General features: G+C 35.4%; 1 protein-coding gene and 1 long non-coding RNA gene across 2 annotated transcripts in view; both read right to left on the bottom strand.

Annotated features, from left to right (window-relative positions):
• The window catches only part of LOC129443145 (phospholipid phosphatase 2), a 48,923-nt gene extending 38,187 nt beyond the window's left edge, over nt 1-10,736 (bottom strand). The window contains exon 1 of the mRNA XM_055203574.2: nt 10,364-10,736. Within this exon, the coding sequence (XP_055059549.1) occupies nt 10,364-10,427 (64 nt within the window). The 5' untranslated portion in view covers nt 10,428-10,736. The remainder of the gene's footprint in view (nt 1-10,363) is intronic.
• Nucleotides 10,737-12,134: 1,398 nt separating this feature from the next.
• LOC141362396 (uncharacterized) overlaps nt 12,135-25,144 on the bottom strand; it is an 18,114-nt gene continuing 5,104 nt past the window's right edge. The window contains exons 2-3 of the long non-coding RNA XR_012368223.1: nt 17,691-17,782; nt 12,135-12,622 (exon numbers count right to left, since the gene is read on the bottom strand). This is a non-coding gene — a long non-coding RNA (uncharacterized lncRNA). The remainder of the gene's footprint in view (nt 12,623-17,690; nt 17,783-25,144) is intronic.

Raw genomic sequence — 25,144 nt, 5'->3', positions numbered from 1 at the left:
CCTTATAGCTTAACAATATAAAGACATCAAATAAGCTCATGACAGCTTGCACCAGGAGATATCGACCTCGACCAAGGTTATTCTGCTGTTAACAGTTTTGTTGGTGCGGCACTATGATTGCTTCCTTTTCACAGAAATGTCAGATCAAATAGCGCTTACAAGAACTGTGACCTGTGCTGTCAGCTAACCTCAAAAAGTTGTTTTAATTTTATTACACATTCTACTTTCATAAGCAAAAAGCAAACAATCCATAGCCCAAACCTAATTCCCAACCCTGTTGTAAAGAAAGACGAATGTACAAACATCTTTGTTGATGAATAGAAACTTTGGTTGCAATTTATTTTAGGGCGCATACAATATCCAAACCATGCCCCAGCGCAATTGCCCCCCCCCCCTCCCTACTCCCCCATACTTTACAGATCTTTTATGTGCACAGACATCTTTTAACACTCTAAAAACAAAGGGAAACATGAAATCGGGTCAAATGACTCCTTTAATTTTGAAAAAACATGATTCAGTCACGTATATCAAACATTCAAAATTTGCTTCACATCCACTTTACTTATTTTTAACCCCTTTAGACCTGTGTGCCTTATTTTGATTGGTTGATCAGCTTTTTTAGTTTGAACCACAAAACAAGTTATGTCCATTCCAGTGGACGCAGGGTCTGAAGGGACTGTTAACCCAGATATTGTCTTTACTTAAACAATCAAGTAAACATCACTTAATATTTTCTGTTTTGAAGCCAAAGCTTAAAAAGTTTAGTTGATTTAACTTTACAGCTTACAAAATCCATTAAACTAAAACATTCAAGTAAAATGAACTTAAAATTATTAGTTCATGATGTGAGAAATACCCATAATCCGTTGTGGCTGAATATTTTGATTATTTTCTGCTTTTTCACAGAATAAAAACAGATAAGAACTTTCACTACTCAAATATTTGTTAATAAAATGTCATATAAGTTCAAGCTCTTATATTATTGATGTTGTTTTGTTGTAAATGATAATTTTGTGAAGTCACAGTTCAGGTGATCAGTGTTTCTGTACATGAACCCTGTTCAGAACATTTTATTGTTATAACTTATAAAATGAAGTTGACTTTTCTCAACTATATTTTATAAGTTGTGAAAACTCATCTCTGTTGACATGACTTGTAAATCTGAGTTGATTTAACAAAAAATTTTAAGGCAGCAAAGTATTTTTTACAGTGTGTGTTTCTGTGGAGAATCATGTTTATTCAATGATTGACTTAAAGTAAGTCATTCATTTTGTGTTATAATACCCTTTATAACATCAAAAGTAATATAAAGTGATAAAAACTACAGTTATGCAATGGGTTTCCTCGCAAATTTCTAGTAATGTCAACTAATCCGGGTTAAGAGTGCAGGAATATTGGAAGAAATTAAAACATTAAAAAGTATATTAAATTTAAAATTGTTGTTAGAACGACTTAAGTAAACTTCACCTAAAGTTTTTAAGTAATCATTACTTACATTTTTAGGGCACCAAGTTACCTTCATTTTTTGAGTAAACTCAACTTATCCAGGTTTACATTGTGTTAATTAAACATGATTTTTTTTTATTTAGGCAGGAGATTTTCAGTTCCCAGCGTGCTTTGCATGGGCTGAATAATGAGAGCAAATTTAGAAATGATTTACTATTTTATGCATTTTAAATCAAGATAAAATACGTAGGAGACATATTAATGTTCTGTGTTCTCTTGTGTTCGAATTTTAAAGTTTGTGTTTTATTGTTTTGTAGGTTACCATTGTGTAAAAGAATGGAGCATTTTCTGAAGTGGTGAACAGACTGACTGAAGATATTTTAAATGTTGTCTGATCCATTATATTGATTAATAACAAGATCAGCTTTTGATTTTGACCTTCATATCACTGTGCATTATTTAAAAAAGTTGAAAAACTAGCAATTGTTTTTATTTGAAATTCGTCTTACGTGATCCAGTCGTGTTGTGTCTACGTGTACTTGAGTAAAGCTTAAATGTTAATTTCATGTTGAGAAAATGCAAGTCAATCATGTGGAACCACTGTCCATTAAATTATGTTTACCCCAAAAGTTTTTTTTAGTGTATCAAACAAAATGCTGAATATGGGTTGGGTTTAGGGTTGCAACCTTGTACTGCAAGTACATGACTGTAAAATATAGTTCTACCCAAACTTTATCAGATGCATCTGAAGCTTTTATAGAAACCACTTTGGGTTTTTTCACTGAACCTCAAGGTCCATATGATTTGAGGAAATCCTGCATATTATTGTTGTCATGGTTGGTGCTTCCACAGATAAAAGGGAAATTTTAAGTAGCTTAAATGTTTCCAATTAATCCTTTAGTTGGTCAAAACTAAAAAACAAAGAAGAAGTACTGAGACTATATCCTGAAGTAATATGAACCTCTTACAAACATGAATTCCTTTGAAAGTGCTGATGCATCATGGGAAAGAGGAAATAAGTTCATCGTACAGTATCCCGTACACATAAAAATATAAAAGTATAAATCAGACAAGTCTAATATCATAAGACCTCATCAAAGCACCAGAAGAGGAAGTTTATCAAGAGCGGATGTTTAAAGCAAAGGCACGAACTACACTCTCAGACAAAAAGGTACAAAAGTTGTCACTGGACGGTAACTTTTATCAAAAGGTCCCCTTATATGTACCATTTTGGTACAAGTATGTATCTCTAAGGTATCAATGTGCATCTTTTAGCTACAACGTGTAGGAAGGATAACATAGCGGGGAACACTCCCCAGAACTAAAAATAAATGTAAAAAACAAATCCATAATAAATTCAATAAATGCAGAAAGTTTCACCTGTATTGTTAACTCATTCTCCGCCAGCCATTTTTTGAAAAGTCGCCCACCAGCAATTTTTGTGATTTTCACAAAATGCCTTCGAGGAAAATTTTCTTTTAAAAATATATAAACTAGTGCTGGGCATAGATTAATCTTATACAAAATAAAAGTAATTTTTTGCATAATATATTGCATAATTTTTGCTGGGCATAGATTAATCTAGATTAATTTTATACAAAATAAAAGTAATTTTTGCTTAATATATGACTTTGAACTGTGTGTAAATATTATATATATATATATTTAAACACACACACACACACACACAAATACATATATATATATATACATTTAAGAAATGTTTTATTTATATATAGTTTTTAAATTATATATAATATAAAATATATATAAATATAAATAAATATATATAAACATGTAAATGTTTCTTAAATACATACATTAGTGATGCACCGAAATGAAAATTCTTGGCCGAAACCGAAAACCGAAAAAAGGAAACCAAGGCCGAAAAACCGAAACCGAAACACCGAAATAAATTATTATGCCAATTATTAGTACAATTGCATTTATGGCTATCACTGTGTGCTAACTTTACTAGGGGTGTGTGACGGATAAAAAAACTCACAGTTCGGATCACATTACAGTTTTTGAGGCACAGATCAGATTATTTTTCGGATCAGCAAAAAGCAGGTGGGAAAAATCTAATAAACAATAAAGAAACTGCAAACATTTATAAAAGAGAACAAAGTTGTACATTAATAAGGTCTGAAATTAGCATTAGGTACAGAAATCAAATTAAATTAATCATAACACAATAAAATAAATATATTATTATTTTTTAGAGCTATTTGTCTCTTTGTCATGGGTTGTTTGATCAACATTAAGGACACAGACTTCAGTAGGTTAATCTGACTGTAATCTATACAGACATAAACAAATGTTATTATTAGAAAAAGAATACTGTGGAGAGAATTTTGTTTATATGTGCCCTGTCAATAACAGAGAGAATTTATGTTTGCTTGTTTTTTTTTTAAACGCGTCTCTATTCAAATTATTACTCTAGTGCAGCACTGATTTGGAGACATTTACAGTACATTAAAACATTAGGATAGGTGAAGAAAAGAAACCGATCCACCATTGCAAACACAGTTTAGAACAAACAAGAAGACAACAAAGAACAGGAATCAAACAATATGGTAACAAACATGCTCCACAGCTTTCTGTTTATGGATGAAATAAAATTAAAGAAGAAAAACGATAGTATGTGTGCAAATGCTGTCTATTTCCTTTGTATAATTGTTTGTAGTGGAGTGTCCTGTCTAAATATTTTCACACGCATGCGATGTTGTACGCGGACTGTACGCGCACTGTCCGTGCGGTCTCAAATTTTGGGCTGCACGCGGACGGTCCGCGCGGCCGGCCGCGGACACTCCTGATGACGAAAATGATGGCGCGCATACGCGGACGTCCCTAGTATACTTTCGGCTTTAAGGGCACTTAAACGCATGCATATACAGACACTGATGGTGAATCCCAAACAGCGCAACAGTCGCTCCACATAAAAACGTTACGTTGTGTTTCATTGCTTTATTCGCCAAATGTACGTTAATGGATTACAGTAAGAGACACATTGCGCGACTCTCTCTAAAGTTTACACATCAAGACATTCTCAATCTTTGCAGACGCGTGCAAACAGCTGGACCCTGAGTGAAACCTGCTTGAGCACGAAGGGGAGGGGTGGGAGACGACTGATCACCGTGAGGCTGAGTGAAGCGCTAGCGCACAGATGAAAGGGGCGCGGTTGACATTCATTTTCGGTTTACATTTTCGGCTGGATTTTTTATTTCGGCCCGAAACCGATAATGCCATTTTCGGCCGAAATTTCGGTGCACCCCTAACATACATGAATGTGTGTGTATTTATATATAAAAGTTACACGCAGCACAAACTCATATGTTATGCAAAAAATTACCTTTATTTTGTATGAGATTAATCTAGATTAATCTATGCCCAGCACTAATATAAACATACAAATATATCAAATGAAAGAACAGACCCTCTGCTTTCAAACAAACAAACAGGAAAAAAAACATTCTATCCATATTTTTTTCTCTTCGTATAAACTCATAAATATGTGTTTATTTCTTTAAAAATATATATTTTTAGCAAAAGGTTGAAATAATTGTATTTTTGTGAATGAATTTTGTTAGAGATCAGATTCAGAACGATTATCAAAACATACACAAAGTTTAAAATTAGTAAATAACGTTTTGGCTTCAGTTTTTTCATAAATGGGTAAGTGGATAATCTAGTGGATAATCGTGTTATTGCAGATTAACATAAAAATTCATCAGGATAAAGTTTTTTTTAAGCAAATGTTTTCTCTTAATTGACGAGATAATCCGTCAATGGCGAGGAAAGAGTTAATTTTAAGAAACTGAAGGCAAGGCGAGAAATGTTCATCCAGTCGCTTTTGAAAGCTAACAAAGCATCTCTCTGCACCAAGCCGCATAATCCGATATATATTGTTTATAAGCATAAGAATGTTGTGTCTAAGCAAAGCAATGGTATATAAATGGTTATTTTTTTTGCTGAGAAATATTACTGTGTATTTAAACAGTGATGTACTACAGAACAGTGAAACACTCAAGTCATAATGTCACCCTGAACATCTACCTCAGACGTGTTCGCAAATATTTGCCTTTGTCTGGTCAGAAATGTAAATGGGATTTCAGAGAAGATTCTTTCTGAAGCTGACAGCAGTGAAAAAAGCAGAGCACAGGAACGTCAACCGAAGGACTCCTGAAACTGAACTTGAACAGACCTGCTTGTGAATCAGGTCATGACATGCAGGACTGAGACATTTACAGATCAAAAAACTGCTTAAAGAATGTGCAGACAAATGCGGGGAGGGGAAACATTATCTTAAGCCCCCTGAGAACAGGAAAGACAAAAAACTCTGCAGTTGAATGAAACAGGTGGGCTCTACCTGCAAGCCACGCCCACTATACCAGAAAGTCTGATTGCATGCAGTCAATCAATGCTGCTTGTTTATATCGTTTGAAGTGTCTTAAAGCAGTAGCTTTGTTAAATTTAATATCTATAGCGCCATTCCCAATGTTTCAAAGTTGCAATTTAAGCAAAAAGATTTACATTTACACAGATCTGCAAAGACGACTAAATACGCTGTGCCAGGCCAGTGGATGGCGATGTTACCTTGTAAAGAAGACAAATGCTTCTACAGAGTGATAATAGAAACAATCAAGATGGCAAAGCATTAAGCAGTTTTATTCAGACTGACAATGAGGTCATACAAAAAGCAGCAAATTTTGGTACACTTTGTTGGAGAAGTGTTAATACACCGAGTATCTTAAGGCACCAAACACAGTCCTGTAGGCCTCCATTGTCGTTTTGGTCATACTCGTGCATTCCTATACACTGAAGTAACGCGTGTCATCGTTATAAGTGATGCGTGGGTCAATGTATAAACAACCCGCACCCGACTGACGTTTAATTTCAACTAATCCGCCCGCAACTCGGACCACAAAAAAATAAAAAATAAATAGTGTACCCGACTCGCTTCCTTGCCCGTATTTTTTAAAAGTAGTAATTGTTTAAAATAGTTAATTGGCATCTTTTTTTCCAAACGACCCGACCGACCGCGACCCGAAAATTTTGGATTACTTGTAACCGCGGGTGATTTCAGATCAACCCGAGCATCACTGATGGTTATCACCGATTCACCGTTATGTAGGTTACACTAGGGCTGTGTATCAGAAAGAATTTCGCAAAACGATATGTTTCACAATATTTGCGATGCGGTAAAAGCGGGGAGTATTTCCTGTTTTAGGAATATAATAGGATAAAGTTTTAGAAAAGCTGTCACTAAGAACACACCACCATATTCAAACCTTAGCAAAAGAAAATTGTGGCACACCCCAAAGCTAGTACTTCCTGTCACTGTTATGGTCGGGATGTAAACTCCAAACTAAACAACTTTAATTCATCATCGATCGGTACAGTATTGCCAAACAAAATATTGCTATTTTCTTACAGTCTCCTCCTCCTCCAATGCAAAAAGTGAAAGTTGGATCTACTTAAAAATACTTTAAATGGTAACAATTAAAGCTGCAGTGTGTAATTTTTAGAAGGATCTCTTGACAGAAATGCAGAATAATATACAAAACTATATTATCAGTGGTGTATAAAGACCTTTTATAATGAACCCTTATGTTTTTATTACCTTAGAATGAGACATTTTTATCTGCATACCAAGGGTCCCCTAACATGGAAGTCGCCATTTTGTGCCGCCATGTTTCTACAGAAGCCCTTAATGGACAAACTTTTTTTACGAAGCTGCCTCCGAAGATGACATGTTTGTCTGGTGGTGGTTACTGTAGCTTCTCTATGCGTTTTAAATGCGATGGGTGAGCAGCTGCCTGAGCCATTGGTTGCAATTTGCAACCTCACCACTAGATGCCACTAAAATTTACACACTGCACCTTTAAAAAGTATGTAAATTAAGTACATTTTCTTACTACATTTTTCTTAAAATGTAAGGTGAAAAACTTTATTAAATTGGTAACAGCTAATAAACTTAGGTGCCGAAAAAATTTAAAACTGTATTTACCTAGGAATAGATGAATAAAAAGAGTTCTGTACATGGTAATGACATATCGTGAGCCTCAAAGACAATTGTTTCCTCCTTCTTAAGTAAACTTCATGCATGCAAAAGACAGCTAGAAATCAATCCACATTAATTAAAGTTAAATTAAGTACAATGTTGTTACAATGCTAAAACGCAAAGTTGTGACTGCTGAGTTAGCGCTGTATGCTAGTTAATGCTATAGGCTAGCGTTTAGGCTGAAGTTCTACTATTGACGATACAGTTACATTTACAGCTATGTAACATTGACTTTTCTACTCTGCCACTGTACTGTGGAAATTTTTGAGTTGCCAGACCTTTTGTGTGTTAGCACTGGTAAATGAACACAGTTATATACCCAACACAAAGCAAGTAAGACTGATGTATGTTTGATTATTCTGTTAATCTAATCATCTGAACAGGTCTATGTTGTAAGGTCATTAAAGCGCACAGAGCAACTAAAGTGTATATGAGCAGAGCTACACAAAACTTTTCTTGCGTAGATGACATTGTTCACTTGAACTATAACCATAATCATAAAGACTTCCCTAAAGGTCACCATGATTACTATAATGAGTTGTGTTTATACTTGTTTTACAGCTTAGTGCAGGTTACACTTTCACTCTTCAGTTTACCAGCTAGGGGTAACATTACAGGTATAGTGGGCGACTACTTTTGATAATATACGTAATCACATTGTTACCACTCATACTTTTGCTACCTCCTCCTTAAATATTTCTGAATTTTCTGGTATCCCTCTCTTTTAACTTTGCCATTTATGATTTCCAGTCACTATGTAAACTTCCGATACCATCTTGTCTTTTTAAATCATGTTTTGATTCCCTCTCTCCTGTTGTTTTGAGAATTATCAATAACTCATTGTGTATTGCTGTCACCCCTGTACCAAAAACTAACAACATGAACTTTGATAATACGAATAATTTTTGTCCCATCTCTAATCTTTCATTCCTAGTCAAAATTTTAGGACAAACAGTGGCTTCTCAACTGCTTTCTCATCTTTTCTCTAATGATCTGTTTGAGCCACTTCAGTCTCCACAGTACTGAAACAGCGTTAGTTAAGGTCACTAATGACTTGTTAATGGCTTCCGATTCTGTCCGTCTATCTATACTGATTCTTCTTGATTTTAGTGGGGCTTTTATAGATCACACACACTATAGATCACTCTATTTTAATCACCTGCTTAGAGACTATCTTTGGAGTTTCTGATTCTGCATTAAAGTGGTTTAAGTCGTATCTCTCTGATCGTAAGCAGTTTGCTGTGATGGGTGACTGCAAGTCTGATATCGGTGTGGTGCACTCTGGTGTTCCCCAGGGATCAGTTTTGGGCCCTTTACTTTTTAGGATTTACATTTGTCTATTTGGCCAACTTTGAAGAATACTTGGTCTTAACTTTTATGCTGATGACACTCAGATCTATACATTCAAAACCAATATGCCTGTGTCTTTTCTTTTTTTTTAATTTTACTGAGATTAAGAAATGGATGTCTGAAAAAGTTCTCTGTCTAAACAGTGACCAGACTGAAGTGATGCTTATGGCTCTGCTTTACAATTCCAAACTAAACAAAAAAACCTGGGGGTAATATTTGACGCCAACTTAACATTTGACCATCATGTTTGTAACACAATCAAAGCATAATTCTTTAATCTAAGAAACACTGCCAAAATACGTCCCATGTTGACTTTCTCTGTGGCTGAAAGAGAGCACATCACACCTCTGCTGAAAAAAATTGCACTGACTTCCTGTTAGTTTGTGTATTGTTCATATAATTTTTCCCTGCCCTCTGAGATTAGGAATGCAGAATCCCTTAGTGTTTTTAAATCGTACCTTTAAGTGTACCTTAGGGTAGCCTTTATGTGATTACTATGTTATTTATTGGCTTTTTATTGTATTGTTTGGTTAGTATTTACTGCCTGCAATGTTATGTAAAGCGCTTTGAGATGCTACTTTTAAAACCACTATACAAAATAAAAGTTTATTATTATTATTATATGTTATGTATTATTATTGAAGTGGATAATTTTTTTCCATTTATGTATTTATGTCATACTGAACTATTAAAAATGTATTTATTGACTAAAGCAAGCATGGTAAATTATGTTACAATAGCTATGATGCTATAAATATGTAAGTTATTAACTAACAATTATAGGCAATATGAAATAAAGCAAAGGTTTGCAAATGGAAAGCTTACAAAACAGCTGAAAATGAAAGACTTCTGGGCACAATGAGCACATGGGACGAGGAAATGCATTATTATCACTTAGATGGTGAAGCTTGAAATATGTAAATATGTGAGAACAATGTTAAGAATGAATGTAATGAATGTAAACACTTAAAATATAATGGGTTGACATATCCTTCTCAAATATAATGATAATTAAACCCTACCCTAACATTACCTTAACCAATTATTGTTTCACAATTTTGTAATAGACTGATTTACTTGAAATAAAGCCTTTGGTGTGTAAAAAATAATGTAATGGCTTGCTTTCCATGTTAACTTTAAACCAATCGGTTGGGCTTTATATATAAATGAACCATGAGCTGAAACAACACAACATTTGTGCAATATTTAGAAAAGTAGTTGATCACTAGATAATATGGCAACTTCTTACCTCCTACACTGACCTTACCATGGTACTGTATGGTATTTTTAGTGGCATGATACATTTTGTCAGAATGTTATATTAGATATAAGAATGTAACCCCTAAGGCATACTTCACATAAAATTCAAACAAATATGGGTTACGCATTAAAAAACTGCAGATTATGTATGTGTTCGTATCCTACAGGAAAAAGGTGACAGGTGAACTTTATTGAACTCTATTTCACAACCAACATGCATAAGTAACGAGAGATTAAACTCACCCACAAACACGCATATAACATCCATCAGCACCATAAATAACTTATTCTTCTTCAGTTCCGACATGGCTGTGCTGTTTTTCTTTTCACGATTCTGATTTAAAGTCGCAGTGGCTCGTATAAAATCTGGGCTCACGCGGTAACCCGATCTGCTCGTTCTTCCGGAAGTTCTCTGTTACCTGTGCTAAAGGTGCGCGTTTACGCGCTGGTTATTACGCGCGCTGAGAAGCGAACATTTCGCGCCACGGACCCCTGACTAAATAAACTTCCCGCGAGTAAACCAGTTGCGTGAACAATGAAGAGAAGAGTGCCCCGTGAAACACAAACAGCAGAACTGAATTTACTCGCGCACGCTGAGATGTACTCCCCACATGTGACGTCACCTCTTTCTTTCCAAGCATACACACTCACTGCTCTCTCTCTCTCTCTCAATTTCCACACACACACATTTACTCCCTCTCACTTTTTTTCTTTTACACACACTGTCTCTCTCTCTCTCTCTCGACAAACACACACACATTCACTTGCTAGTCTCACACTACCCAAATGCACGCACGCACAAACCTGTAATTTTTTTCCTCAACACATATTCCCACTTTTTTTACACACAACCACTCGATCAATTTAAATTGAAAGTACTTTATTGGCATGATGGTGTGTACTTATTGCCAAAGCATATAAATAAAATAAGAAAAATAATAACACTTTAAAAATGGTGGCTGCTTGCCAGTAACTTACTGTAGATTTAAATGCATGTTTGTTTAAAGTTAAATAAACATTAAACATGAACAAGTCTTTATCTTTACTGAATAAAACTATAAAATAACAGCCTTATGCAAAGCATTCTGGGAACCAAAATTCTGAAGGAAAAAGGACAATGAGGACTAATCTGCTATTGTGAAAGAGCGTTATTTACCAAATGTATACCTTTAATGATCTATCCAGAGAATAATGCATTTAATGTTCACTCTTTTTGCTTATTTTATCCTGAAAGAGGAATCTCAGAATACTTTGCTGGTTTTTTGACACATTAGAGAAGGAATGTACAAATATTTGGACCTCACAAATAGCCATCTTGAACACACAAATATTGTTGGCTGCCTCCCACCATGTGGACAACACCTGACCTGACCTGACCTGATTGTTAAACTAGTTGTGCTTTTGTTCCTGAAAACATTCAGAGAAAATCTTATCCTGACAAGAATAACAAAGCCTGTGTATATCCTTTTACGAGCAAATTGTCCTAATGTTAACAAGTTACAAATGAATGTCTTCCTTGGCTTTTTGTTTTGATTTCTAGCAAACATATCTAAAAATCTTAAATTTTGATGCATTCACTTCTTAAACTAAATTACCCAGGCTATTGAGTCTGGTTTTCTGGGGGAAAAAAAAGTTTACGTTTAATATAAGTACAAATATCTGCCGTGTGGTAAGAAAACTTGATTTGAATTAAGTTTATTCTTACCCCACTGCCATTTATTTTTACCTAAACTCTGAACATTTAAATAAAATATAAAATAAAAAAACAAGACTTAATCTAATAAATCACTTTGCTTCTTGATATAAAAATGTGTAGATATTTAAACAAGACAAAAACACTAAATATTAAATGCAAATTCATTTTTTTGATATTTACATTACAAATGGTCAGGTCATCTCCAAGTTTAGCATGTACAATTAATAGTTGTATGTTTATTTTTAAGTGTATTAAAGATTTATCATTTCTATTGACAAGCAGATATGCCGGGAGGTCAAAGTGCAAATTAAATCTACTTATGATCGAATGGCACACCTGAGAGAGATCAATAAATATAACCAAAGTCCAAAGTATGTTCGTATTTTCAACAACTTAAATAACATAACCTGTATACTGTATTATGTGTGTATTTATTTTTACAACTTATATATTTAATGCTATACTGAACATTCCAATTACAACCACTTAAACACATTTAAATTCACATTAAAAGTAAAATACAATAGTCTGTGTCATTTATCAGATCTGACATACAAGTTAAAAGCCTTGAGTGTATTATTACCTAATAATGCTGTCAAACTCAATATATGAATGACAATAATTGTGCACATTAGACTGTAAAGAGAGTGTGTTATAGTAATAGTCAGCAGAATTTTGGCAGGCAACTGTGAATAACTGCCCACGTTTGTAGGCTACATTTCATCCACTGTAAATATTGCTGTACCAGCTCTGGCGTACGTCCGATCTGTAGCCGGATGTGTATGTGACACGGTCCCGACCCATCTCTGTCCAAACAAAGAGGGATTTTGACAGGAATTCCAATCGCAGGAAAAATGGACCAGCCCTGGTGAACTTTGGTCCAAAGTCATGACATTCCCACAACGTTACGTTCCTGATCCTCGCCTGTGTCCTTTCCTTTTTCACACAACGCTTTATCTTTAGATACAGCATATAAAAATAAACTTCTCCCGTTATTTTACAACAGCGTTCCTCGAGAACGTAAATAAAACAATACATTCAGTACAGATGGGTGGGTTGTGTCGTAGCATTCACTTAGCAGTTCATCAGTTAGCAGTCAGTCTGCACAGTAAACTAAAAACATGACAGCGATGCAATCATACAAAAATTCACAGTTTGTCCCTTAAAAGTACACAGTTGTGTGAGCTGAACAATATTAATTGTTCAAAACCGAAAAAAATCATGTTTCCCTACTACCTGACACTGTTTAGATTTGCTAACATCAGGATGACTGATATGCAATTAGTGGGCGGGGTTTTTGAGAAAGAGGGCGTGTAGCTTAAAGGATAGGTGGCAGTCTAATTCACTGGTTGAGATCACATACGCCTTGTCCCAGATGGCACACTCTGGAATTGTGGACTGACTTAAAGGTGCAGTGTGTAGATTTTAGCGGCATCTAAGGGTAAGGTTGTGAATTGAACCCTTTCTTTCGAACCACATAGAGAAGCATCGTCTGAGACGCGTTTGTCTAATCGTAGTAACAAACGCCCTTTGTAGAGCAGTTTGTCCGTTTTAGGCTACTGTAGAAACATGATGCCGCAAAATGGCCGCCTTCATGTAAGGCAGTGCCTCTCAATTATTTTCTGTCACGTGACAAAGTTGGGAAATGTTTAACTTTATGCAAATTATGACCGACTACCAATGGGAACGAAGCAGTGGAGTTCACGTCATCTGTCTCTCATCAGTTACTGGAGTGGACGTTAATCATTTGTTTATGACAACCAGATGTAAAAATGCCTCTTTTGAAAGAAACGAGCGATAAACAGCCACAAAGTCGCTTATAATGTGAATGTACCTTAAAAGTCCACACTTTGATGACATCATGTAGTGCAGAACTTAGGGACCCTTGACGAGAGTGCGCACCGGAATTGTATTTTGGAGACTGGGGTCTCTTCAGAACAAAATGAGGCGTTTCCCAATTTTGGGTGTTTTCAAACTGAAGTGAAGGTGTTAAAAAAAATGATGTATGGCTTTTCAGGGCTTCCATACTTTTTGGATTGGATGGTTCAAAACACCTAATCCCAGTTTGAAAATGCCCCAAGATTTGGGAAACGCCACTTTTTGTCCCACAGAGACCTATATTTCGTATTTTGGGACAGACTCAAACGTCACGCTGGAAATAGGAAGTAAAGTTGCCCATCAGTGTGAACTCCTCCCATCTGTCGTCTGATTGCTTTTTCGCAAGGACTTCTGGGTTGTTAAAGTATGTGAAACCTGCAGCAGTGCGGCCTTTGCTGAAGACTACATCAAGGGTGTAAAGGGGGCGCTGGTGAGCACACTTCAGAGCGTAAAAATGACAGACGGGCCCCCCACGGCAGGGGTAGGCAACGTCGGTCCTGGAGTGCCGATGTCTTGCAGGGTTTAGCTCCAGCTTTAATCAAGCACACCTGAAACAGCTAATTAAGGTCTAAAGAGTCACCTGAAAACTACAGGTAGGCAAGGTTTTATCAGGGTTGGACCTAAAATCTGCAGGACATCGGCACTCCAGGACCGACGTTGCCTAATGCTTACCCTTGCCCTATAGACTCGTAGACTAAGGCCCTGTTCCAAATGGTGCACTTCATGTGGACTTTTGGTCTCGTGGCCTTAAATTGCACATGCTCACTTAGTCTCTTGTCCGTACGGTGTCCCATCTGTCATTTTATGCTCTGAAGTGTGCTCATCAGCGCCCCCTTTGCACCCTTGACGCGGTCTTGCTGCAGGCTCAACACGCTTTACCAACCCATTAGTCTTTGCGAAAGAGCAATCAGATGAGGCATAGGAGGACTGTCCCAAAATACGACTCCAGTGCACCCTCATGGACTAGCATCAAGGGTCCCTAAAGTCTGCACTACATGATGTCATCAAAGGGGCTGTTTACACTTGGTATTAAGATGTGTTTTCATCGATCGGATCACAAGTGGACGAGAGAGACACATTACGTTTACACCTGGTATTTAAATCCGGCTCTTTTGTCCACTTTCGACCGCTTCTGTGCTGAATACTATGAGGGGGTGGTCTGTGAGACGGTGGGCGAGTCTCTCTGCTGTCATTCAAACCCGAGCGGGAGTAATTATGAGTTTATATGGACGCAAACTAATATTATGTCGTAGTGCACTGCTTGTTTAGCAAGTAAACATGCTGCACAGTGTTTTGTACATGAGTATGTAAGAGCTTTCTTTGAATTTTCAGCGCAATTGATGAAATAGGATCGCGCAACTTTCACACGCTTTCAAAACGAAACTACGGAGATCAGCCGCTTAGTTTTATCAATGAAAGGCTAAAAATAGCGCTGTTCACCGAATGTTCACGCCAGAAGTCAAAAAAGACGTAAAACTTGTGTTTAATACCTCAAATTAGATAAATGGGCGGAGAGAAGGCGGTCACGTGTGGCTGTTCGAACGCATTCAACCACATGTGCGTTCCGCAGCTCCAAAGCGATCCGATCGAAAGTGGTTTCGACCACCTCTGGATGTGGTTGAAAGTGGTCGAAAGTGCTTTGAACACCGTTTACACCTGGCATTAACGTCGTCCACTTGTGATCCGATCGACGAAAACACATGTTAATGCCAAGTGTAAACAGCCTCAAAGTGTGGACTTTGTGTGTGTGCCATTTTGTGCCAAAGTGTGTGCCATTTGAGAAAGATCCTTTGCAAGCACGTGCAATTTAAGGCCACAAGACTGAAAGTCCACATAAAGTCTGCCATTTGGGACAGGGCCATATAGCACCTGTATAGCTTCAGGTCAGGACAGCAACTATTTCAACGAGAGGATGTGCGTTTGCACATTGGTTTGTCCCCTGAATCCAGAATGATACTGTATTCTTTTACTGGCAATACTGTGTTACCAGATATGGAATGGTTACTTTCAAGTACAATTGACTAACTACTGACTAACACATTTACTATGCTGCTGACTGGGGAAAAATGTGCAGACTTGGTGAAATGTGTGGAACAAATTAAAAAATATCACAGTCTTATGAGTAGCTGCGAGCCTAAGCAAATTAGTCAAGGTATACGATAGACAAACAAGCAAAGCTGCTAATGTTGAAGCTTGTGAATCACAGATGATTCAGTTTGAAATCCTTCAAAGATTCATGTATGTGATATTGCTTATCATTTTACATAAAAATGTTAAATAGCTGATCTAAAATTTAGCCTCAATAATCTAAACAAAATGAAAGTTACTTTTACTTTTGTTATACCTCAATGCCAGATATGCAGACAAATACAGACATGCAGTAAGATCAGACATGCAGAAGCCTTTCCACTAAGCAAGGCATGTCAAAGAGACGTCATTTCAACGTCCCATGAAGAGCCAGAATTAATGTTTTTATGATGTCTTTTTATGACGTGTTCTGGATGTTCAGGTGACCTCCACGCAAAACTATTTAAAATGTGGCAATTATACAGCATGTTTTTTTTTTTTCATTCTGCTCAAAAACGCTTAAGATGTGTTTAGTGCCAAGAGAGGTCACACTAAACACTGACGATGCCTAAAGAAGACATTTCGTTCTGATAATGTCATTTTTTATTTTTTGTATATATTTCCTGTATTTTCTGTTTGTATCTTAATAAAACAGATTGAAAAATAAATATGGATGTACATTCAAACTTCTAAAACAACAAGTCTGGTGGTGGTGGCCTAAAACTTTTGCACAGTACTGTGTATTCTCTGTTAAATAACTAAAATCATAATCACGTTACAATTTTTTTTTAAGTTGTCTTGATAAAGCATTGTTTTGAAAAAGGGGCGGAGTCAGACATTGTAGACATTGGGGGCTTAACCCAAATCTAGGGGCTCCAAAGCATGGTGGTCCCCTGCTAATAATTTTTCTCCATTTACGGCAGCTTTATAAACTTTTTTAATCTAAGTATTATCATTTTGAAACTGTAACATATTTTGACAATGACACTTTAACTTCTTTATCCAAAAATGTGTTTGCTGTAATCCAGTAAGTATGAAGCTACAAATAACAATTTTGCAAACTAGCAAAACAATTTCTCAAGCGCTCTCTCTCTCTGATCTCTCTCTCGCCACCCTCTTCTGTCCCTCTTTACACTAACAATTATCACACATCATTTGTAAGAGATTGAGGATTCACATTTTATATTGTCTATCAATGTAGGCAAAACATAAGCTGTCTAATTACTGTAATTATAAACTCTCAACTTCTTACTTACGGCTTTAAAAAAAAATGTACATTATAAACTACATAAACTAAAAATAATAAGTATAGCCTATACTGTACATGTGTACATGTAGTATAATATTAATAGTAATTATTTATGTTAATACATAACCTGGGTAAGTGACATGAACACTGTAAAATTAATCGCTGTGAAGTGATGCTTAGAGATTTCTTATGAAAATATGTATACACAATATAGAAACAACTAAAAGTCTACTTGAAAAGATTAAAAATCGGTGAGATGACGCCATCAAGTGGATATTTAAGGAATCTCTCATGTAATTGATTCTAACATAGGGGACAGAGATTTTATTTTTGTAATGCTACAATAAATAAAAATGAATATATTTGTAGACAAAGGTAATGAAGTATGTACAAGAACATGATTTTATGAAGAAAAAAAAATTCTACAAATGGACATTTATTATTTATTTATTATTACTTAGCTTTCATAACCTGACAGTCCTATACTGCAAACAAGTATGAATGTAACTTACTGTTTAATAAAAAAGTAAAATGTACAAATTTAAATAAATAACTACATGATTTAAAGATTTAGCCAATAAAATATGTAAGCGCTGAAGCGCAAGGTCCATACATGCACACTTCACACTTTATTCTCTTGCACAACAATAAATTATATATAAAAAAACGTTGTTACACACCTTGTTTCTCCAAGTAAATGAAAATATTTTTTCCTCACTGAAACCTGCTCCATATCCTGGGTCGACAACAGTCTGAAAACAAATGACCCAACCTGTAACCCAGTGAAGTGTTGGGTTAAAAATAATTACAGCGGTTATAAATGACAACAAATGCCATATCAAGCATGTAACCTCAATGAATAATCACATATCAACAAGATTTCATTGTTGTGGTGACATCTGGGGGCCAAAGTTGGTATTGTTAGCTAGCAAGCATTTTTCCTTGTGTGGTCTTTTAAAAAGAAAAAAATAATTGAAACAGAAAAAAAAACTTGAAACAGAAAAAATGTTTTAGAAATATTTTTTTAAATAGGAAAATATTATATTGAAAGAAATATAATAGGGCTTTTGTAAAAAACACTTCCGTATCAGATTAGTTAACCTCGTTTCTTGCGCAAAATCGATCACCGGTGATTGTCGCGAGATGCATGCCGGTTAGAAAAGTTTCCGCGGCAACCTTCCCGATCTCTTTGATGCAATTCATCAACTGGTCGCTAAAGGCTGTCTCTAATAGGGGGTTAATACAGACCTCCATGTTAAAATGACCAACTTTACAGCAAAAAATAATGTTTACAGCCTTGTACAAAGTGTTTTTGGTCTTTATAGCTAATTTTGCCCTTCCTGACAACTGTGAGGTTTTTTTCTAACTCATCCGTTTAAATTATATTGACCCAGGTGAAAAAGTAGTACACTTCCATAGTGTACTTAAAGTGCTTTATTTTCGCATACTAATTTTGTACTTAATATACAAAAAATTCATCTTTAGTACTTCTTAAGATGTTCTTAAGATCATCTATGTGTACTTCACTGTGCTATTTTGAGACACCATGAATATGAACTAAAATGCACTTTTAATACTATCTCTGTATTAAAAAAAATATTTAGCTAACACTTGTATTAAACTTGAACTCAACTTTCATACAAAGATGGGTTCAAGTTTACTACAAGTAGTACCTAAATACATTTTTTAAAAACATTTTTAGCACATTTTAGTTTATATTTATGGTGTCTCAAAATAGCAGTGAAATACACTTAGATGATCTTAAGAACATCTTAAGAACAGGGGTGCAAACTCATCAGGGGTGAAAAAGGTGACAAAGACACAAGCGCTCATATATATATATATATATATATATATATATATATATATATATATATATATATATATATATATATATATATATATATATATATATATATATATATATATATATATATATATATATATGATTTTAGCATTTTAATTTAAATCAAATTTGAACCTGTTAGCATAGTTAATGCAACATCAATTACTGTAATTACATATACAAGAATTAATGAATGCTTATATACAATATAATGTTCATTTTTTGTTCATAATGCATTTACTAATGTGAACACACAATTGAGAAAAAATTTTAGTTTTTCCCTGACTAGCAAAGAATACAATGGTACGGAGCCCTTCTGGTCACCCCCTGGAAAAAAGAAAACAATCCGTGATCACGGTTTTGTAATTCGTCCCCTCAGTTTATAAACCGTACTCACGGATTATTAAACTGTTCCCTCAGTTTTACAAACCGTGCGCTCGGATTAATAAACCGTACGCACGAGTTAACAATCCGTGCTCTTAGATTTGTAAACCGTACCCTCAGTTTTTGCAATCCGTACCCACGAATTTATAAACCGTGTGCACGCTTTTGCAATCTGTTCTCACAGTTTTGCTAACTGGATTTGTAGCCCCTCCCTCATTTTAGAAATCGCTATTCATTCTTATTCATTCTTTCCAAGTTTCCTCTTAATGTTTGATATTTTCGGAAATTAATAAAGTTTAAAACGTGTTAAGCTGTTTTATACGTTCCTAACTGGAAACGTGCTTTAATATTTACAAAATATTTTAATCGGATGCTACAGTAAACAGATATCTTTGTGTAAAATTAACATGTTATTTAGATTTATTTATCAAATAAAATAAGTATTTAACTAACAAATGATTTCTACATATCCTATACATTTTAATCAATATACTTAGGCTTGCTATATATTTTCGTTTTTAATTGCTCATTTCAAATTCATATTTTATGTATTTAACATCAACTTATTGGTAAGATTAAAAGATTATTAAGAGCTGCACAATTATAAACATATAAGTTTTATATACCTATAATTCTTAATTATTGTAAATCAATATTATTTGCATTTAACATCAACTTCATGCCAAACTTTTATTATGATTTACTTAATTTTTTGGTGAAACATTTTTACATTATGTTTATTATCTGAGCTAATGTAAGCAAAAAAGTAGTTAGAAATTAAGTAGATCACATGTTAATTTAAGGATCAATGAGAAAATATTAATCAAAGGAAACTTCTGGGATGACAAACATGAGAGAAACTCTTTAAAAAAACCAGATAAGTTTGGATTTTATTAATATTTAAACTTAAAATTTGTACTTTGTTAATTAAATATTGTCTTTGTCCTTGCGTAAAGTTTTTTTATCTGAATACTTGAAGTTATACTGTTATATTAACTGGGTAACAGCTTTCTGTGCAAATACTGCTAGAATAATCGTGACTATTTGTATTGTACGTATTTATTTAGGTCACCAAAGTGTTAAAATAGCTGTGCTCTTTGAAATGTGTGTAAAAGAATCAATTTCTGGTCATATTTTTAATGCACAATGAGCGGGTATATGAGCCACACTCTGTAAAACATTTACTATGATTTATTCAATTTTTGGTAAAACATTTTATACTTACAAATACTGAGTAAATTTGAAAGCTTTAAATCTGGTATTAACAATAATTAAATTGATTTCCTATTAAAAATAAAATTGAGTAAAAATAAGTAATTGCAAATGTTAAGTAGATGTAGCTGTTTTTTATGAATTTTATTTAAATAAAAAATGAGTTGAATTTACTTAATGTAAAGTGAATTTATTTCATACCATCCTTTATGAACGATGAACAAAGCATTTGTACACAATTATTTTATTGAACATTTATTTACACATGACATAACTCTACAGTCATCATGAAACTCCAAAAATTCCAAACAGTACATGTTACAAATACAATGAGCTGAATAAACTCTGAGAGGTTGCAGAATCACTTCTTCATTCCATACAGGTGGATCAGCAGAATCCTGCACCTATATTGTAAATTTAATTACTCATACTCCACACTTACCAGGATTTTTGAGGAGATTCGGAGATGTTTATTGTCTGCAAAAGACGCAATTTCATCTGCTGCTGAATAAAACCCGTTTGCTTTGTTGATTTTTAAATTAACACGTGATCTACTTTGTTTGCCTATATTTACTCAAATAATAGGCTACAATGTAAAAATGTTTGATTGTCGATGTTATGTTGATGTTAAATACATAAAATATTAATTTTAAATGAGCAATTATTATTATAAGTTTTAAAACGTGTAAATATTTAAGTGTGAAATTCTCAAATATATTGATAATCAGATATAATAATATTGATTTACAATAATTAAGAATTATATGTATATAAAACTTTTATGTATATAATTGTGCAGCTCTTAATAATCTTTTAATCTTACCTAATAAGCTGATGTTAAATACATAAAATATGAATTTGAAATGAGCAATTAAAAACGAAAATATATAGCAAGCCTAAGTGTGGCATTCTCAAATATATTGATTAAAATATTAAGGATATATAGAAATCATTTGTTAGTTAAATATTTATTTTATTTGATGAATAAATCTAAATAACATATGTTAATTTTACACAAAGATATCTGTTTACTGTAGCATCCGATTAAAATATTTCGTAAATATTAAAGCACGTTTCCAGTTAGGAACATATAAAACAGCTTAACACGGTTTAAACTTTATTAATTTCCGAAAATATCAAACATTAATAGCAAACTTGGAAAGAATGAATAAGAATGAATAGCGATTTCTAAAATGAGGGAGGGGCTACAAATCCAGTTAGCAAAACTGTGAGAACAGATTGCAAAAGCGTGCGCACGGTTTATAAATTCGTGGGTACGGATTGCAAAAACTGAGGGTACGGTTTACAAATCTAAGAGCACGGATTGTTTACTCGTGCGGACGGTTTATTTATCCGAGCGCACGGTTTGTAAAACTGAGGGAACAGTTTAATAATCCGTGAGTACGGTTTATAAACTGAGGGGACGAATTACAAAACCGTAATCACGGATTGTTTTCTTTTTTCCAGGGGGTGACCAGAAGGGCTCCGTACAATGGAGTGGGACCAGACACTGTGGTTATCAACACTTTAAAATAACTTGTGTATCACACAATAAAGAAACTCAAATGTTTGGATAGTCTGTTCTGTTATGTAAACTATGACTGAATTACGTGTTTTAAGTTAACTATCCCTTTAAGACAGTATTTTAGAGTTAACACTGCTTTAAATTCAACCATAACTGTGACAGTAGTGCTGTTAACATGTCTGTCTGTAATTTATTGTAGCTTTGTTTACAGTACAGTACAGTACGCAGGCACCTAAGTTATCACGTGGGCGCTCGAGACACGAGATATTCTCCATTTATAAAACTTTATTTGATGTGGTTTGTATATGTTTTATTTTATTGACAATTATCAAGAGCGCGTTATTTCAGAACGCATCTAATCCGCTTCACTCGGATGTCAGGTGGATTCCCTTCACTGAGAGTGAACTTTCCGTTTTTATTTGACTAAAACTGGACGATCTGCCCCATGGTAAAATCATTGTACTTTTTCGCAAGCGCTCAATTATAAATGATGCCCATTTACAAATCAGAGGTAATGTTAGCGCATCTCGCGGTCAAGTGCGCGTTATGAAACGGAGCCTGCGCGACCATCGACTTCATAGGATTAAGCTAATGCATTATTTCATTATTTGCACATCCACCCTGACCAGTTTACCTTAGCGGGTCAGACGTCTTGACTCTCCGTTGAAAAAGATGGTCAGAAACTGGGTGGAGGAAGGAGATCACGCTGGATTTTGTGATTCCATCGATAGCAGACTCTTGTTACTGATTGGCCATACGACTTGTCAATCATCCCCACTTTCTATGCGGTGGATGAGCCCAGTGCTATGATTGGACATATTTTTCTTTTTTCTGTTGCTTCTTTTGAGTACTTCGCGCGGCAAAGGGCGTCATCAGGTTTGTGCGCAGTGTTGCCAACTTGGCGACTTTGTCGCTAGATTTAGCGACTTTTCAGACCCCTTTAGCGACTTATTTTTAAAAAAGCGACTAGCGACAAATCTAGCGACTTTTTCTGGCGTTGTTGGAGACTTTTTACGTGACATTCACTCTTCTCAATGAGCAGCTACCGCTGCTTCTGTGGGCTCCACCCCCGACCCAAAGCATTCACAGGCGGTCTAGTCCTCGCGCAGCAGGGCAGAGTCTCTCCCAGTTGCAGTCAGGGCAGGAGAAGTGGTTATCTATACGCGTCCAGACGGCATAATCGTGCATGCGGGGAGCAGGCGAATCCCGAGATGGCTTACATTAATGGCGATATGTAAATGTAAAATGGTCTTTGAATAAAATGAATCACTGTACATAAAATAAATGTACTTGAGGGAGCTGAGCAGCAGCACATTTAGAACAGACAAACTATACGGAGCTGACGCGTTAATGGGCTAATTTACCTACAAAACAACGTTTCCCATCATTTATCAGTGTATGTTTTGAAACTGGACTGTTTGGCCATGTAAACATGAACATACACACATTTCGTTTTATGAGAACATAAGCAGATAAACAAACGAGAAAACATTTTCAAGCATTCATGTGTATTAAAATAACATTTTTGACAGTTCAGAGAGAAAGAGAAACGTAAAATAATGTAGTTAAGCCAATGTAGTAAGAATGCAAATGCGACGTGATGACATCACGGTTATGCAAATGACGCAATGACGTAATCTAGCGACATTTAGCGACTTTCCAAGCAAGCTTTAGCTACTTTCCATTGAAAATAGTTGGCAACACTGTTTGTGCGTAGCTTAGAGTGACAAATCGTACCACCGTACTTTGAGGTCAAAATGAGTAGCTGCTACGCAAAATGCGTACAGGTTTGACGCGTGTATGCATTTAAGGCTAATACAACGGCAAAATACTCACAAGCTTAATGAGAAGCGGATACATGGCTTGCACGCTCCTCTTAAACAGAAACAGGTATATAGCGCACATAGCACTGTTGTCAACGGCTTAAAACTGCGGTGCGTGAACAAATGTTAAGCTTTATGACCACGCGCACAGCAACGTGACGTGGGCGCGTAACCTCAAATGAGAAAATACTACGAGTTAAGTGTGTGCACTCAATCTGCAGACTGCTTAAACTTCGGCAGCAAATGAGGTGGCTATAAATTGTAAAACATAACCCGTCAAACTGGCTAGTAATTTGACATCGTTACCACAATAGCTGGACATGATTTTCATAATTTCATTTACTGCTACCATGTCGCAGACCCCCCTCACCCCTCATTTTCAAAAACTCATCGGATCTAGACGAATCACAAGAATGACCTATTTTGGATCAAAAACTGCGAATTTCGCCGAAAGGTGACAAGTTTGCACCCCTGTAAGAAGTACTAAAGATGAATTTTTTGTATATTAAGTACAAAATTAGTATGCGAAAATAAAGCACTTTAAGTACACTATGGAAGTGTACTACTTTTTCACCTGGGAAGCCTTATGCTGCGTTCAGACCAGCCGCGGTAGAGGCGTCAAGCGTGAGTGATTTCAATGTTAAGTCAATGTAAAGACGCGTTGATGCACATATGGAGGTCTCGCGGCACGAACTATGCGTTTAGCGCGGTGCGGTAGACGCAATTCCACCTCATTCGCATGTCTAGTTGAAAACATTTAACTTTGGCGGAAAAACGCACCGCGTTAATTAATCAGGAGCTTGCTCTAGTAGTGACTTGATTACATGAAGCCAGCAGAGTCACAGAAGCCCCTCCCATGTTGTTACAGACCAGGGGCTGGTTGCACCAGCTGTGCCTAAGTTACAACGTAGCTTAGTTACGACGTAAATGGGCACTTACAACTTACAACTTGCGCACTACTAAATGTTTTAGCGTTGCACCATTAAACTTAGTTTAAACGTAACAATACGTTGTAACTAAATATTTACGGAAGCCTCTGGCCATGAATAACGGTGGGAATTAGATGTCAGACAGATTAAATCACATCGATAAGCTCATAATTGATTATGAAGAGCCGCAAGTTCGTCAACGAGTTTTCAAGTTTTCAAGAACCGTTTTGTTTTCTGTGTATCCATCAATTAAAATGAGTTTTAATTTTCTTCCTGTTAATTTTCTCCTCCATGTGTGGGATAGATATTTTCAATTAAAAGTGTAATGTTTTGAGTTCGATAACGTATGCTTTAACGTTTTTTTTTTACTTTCAGTTTAGGCCAGTCAATTATGAGTTTGAAATTATGCGCTGTT

Source organism: Misgurnus anguillicaudatus, unplaced genomic scaffold (genome assembly GCF_027580225.2).
Source record: "Misgurnus anguillicaudatus unplaced genomic scaffold, ASM2758022v2 HiC_scaffold_26, whole genome shotgun sequence".
In the NCBI taxonomy this organism is placed as follows: domain Eukaryota; kingdom Metazoa; phylum Chordata; class Actinopteri; order Cypriniformes; family Cobitidae; genus Misgurnus; species Misgurnus anguillicaudatus.
Note: the sequence above shows the minus strand (reverse complement) of the source record. Positions and strands in the feature narration are given on the sequence as shown.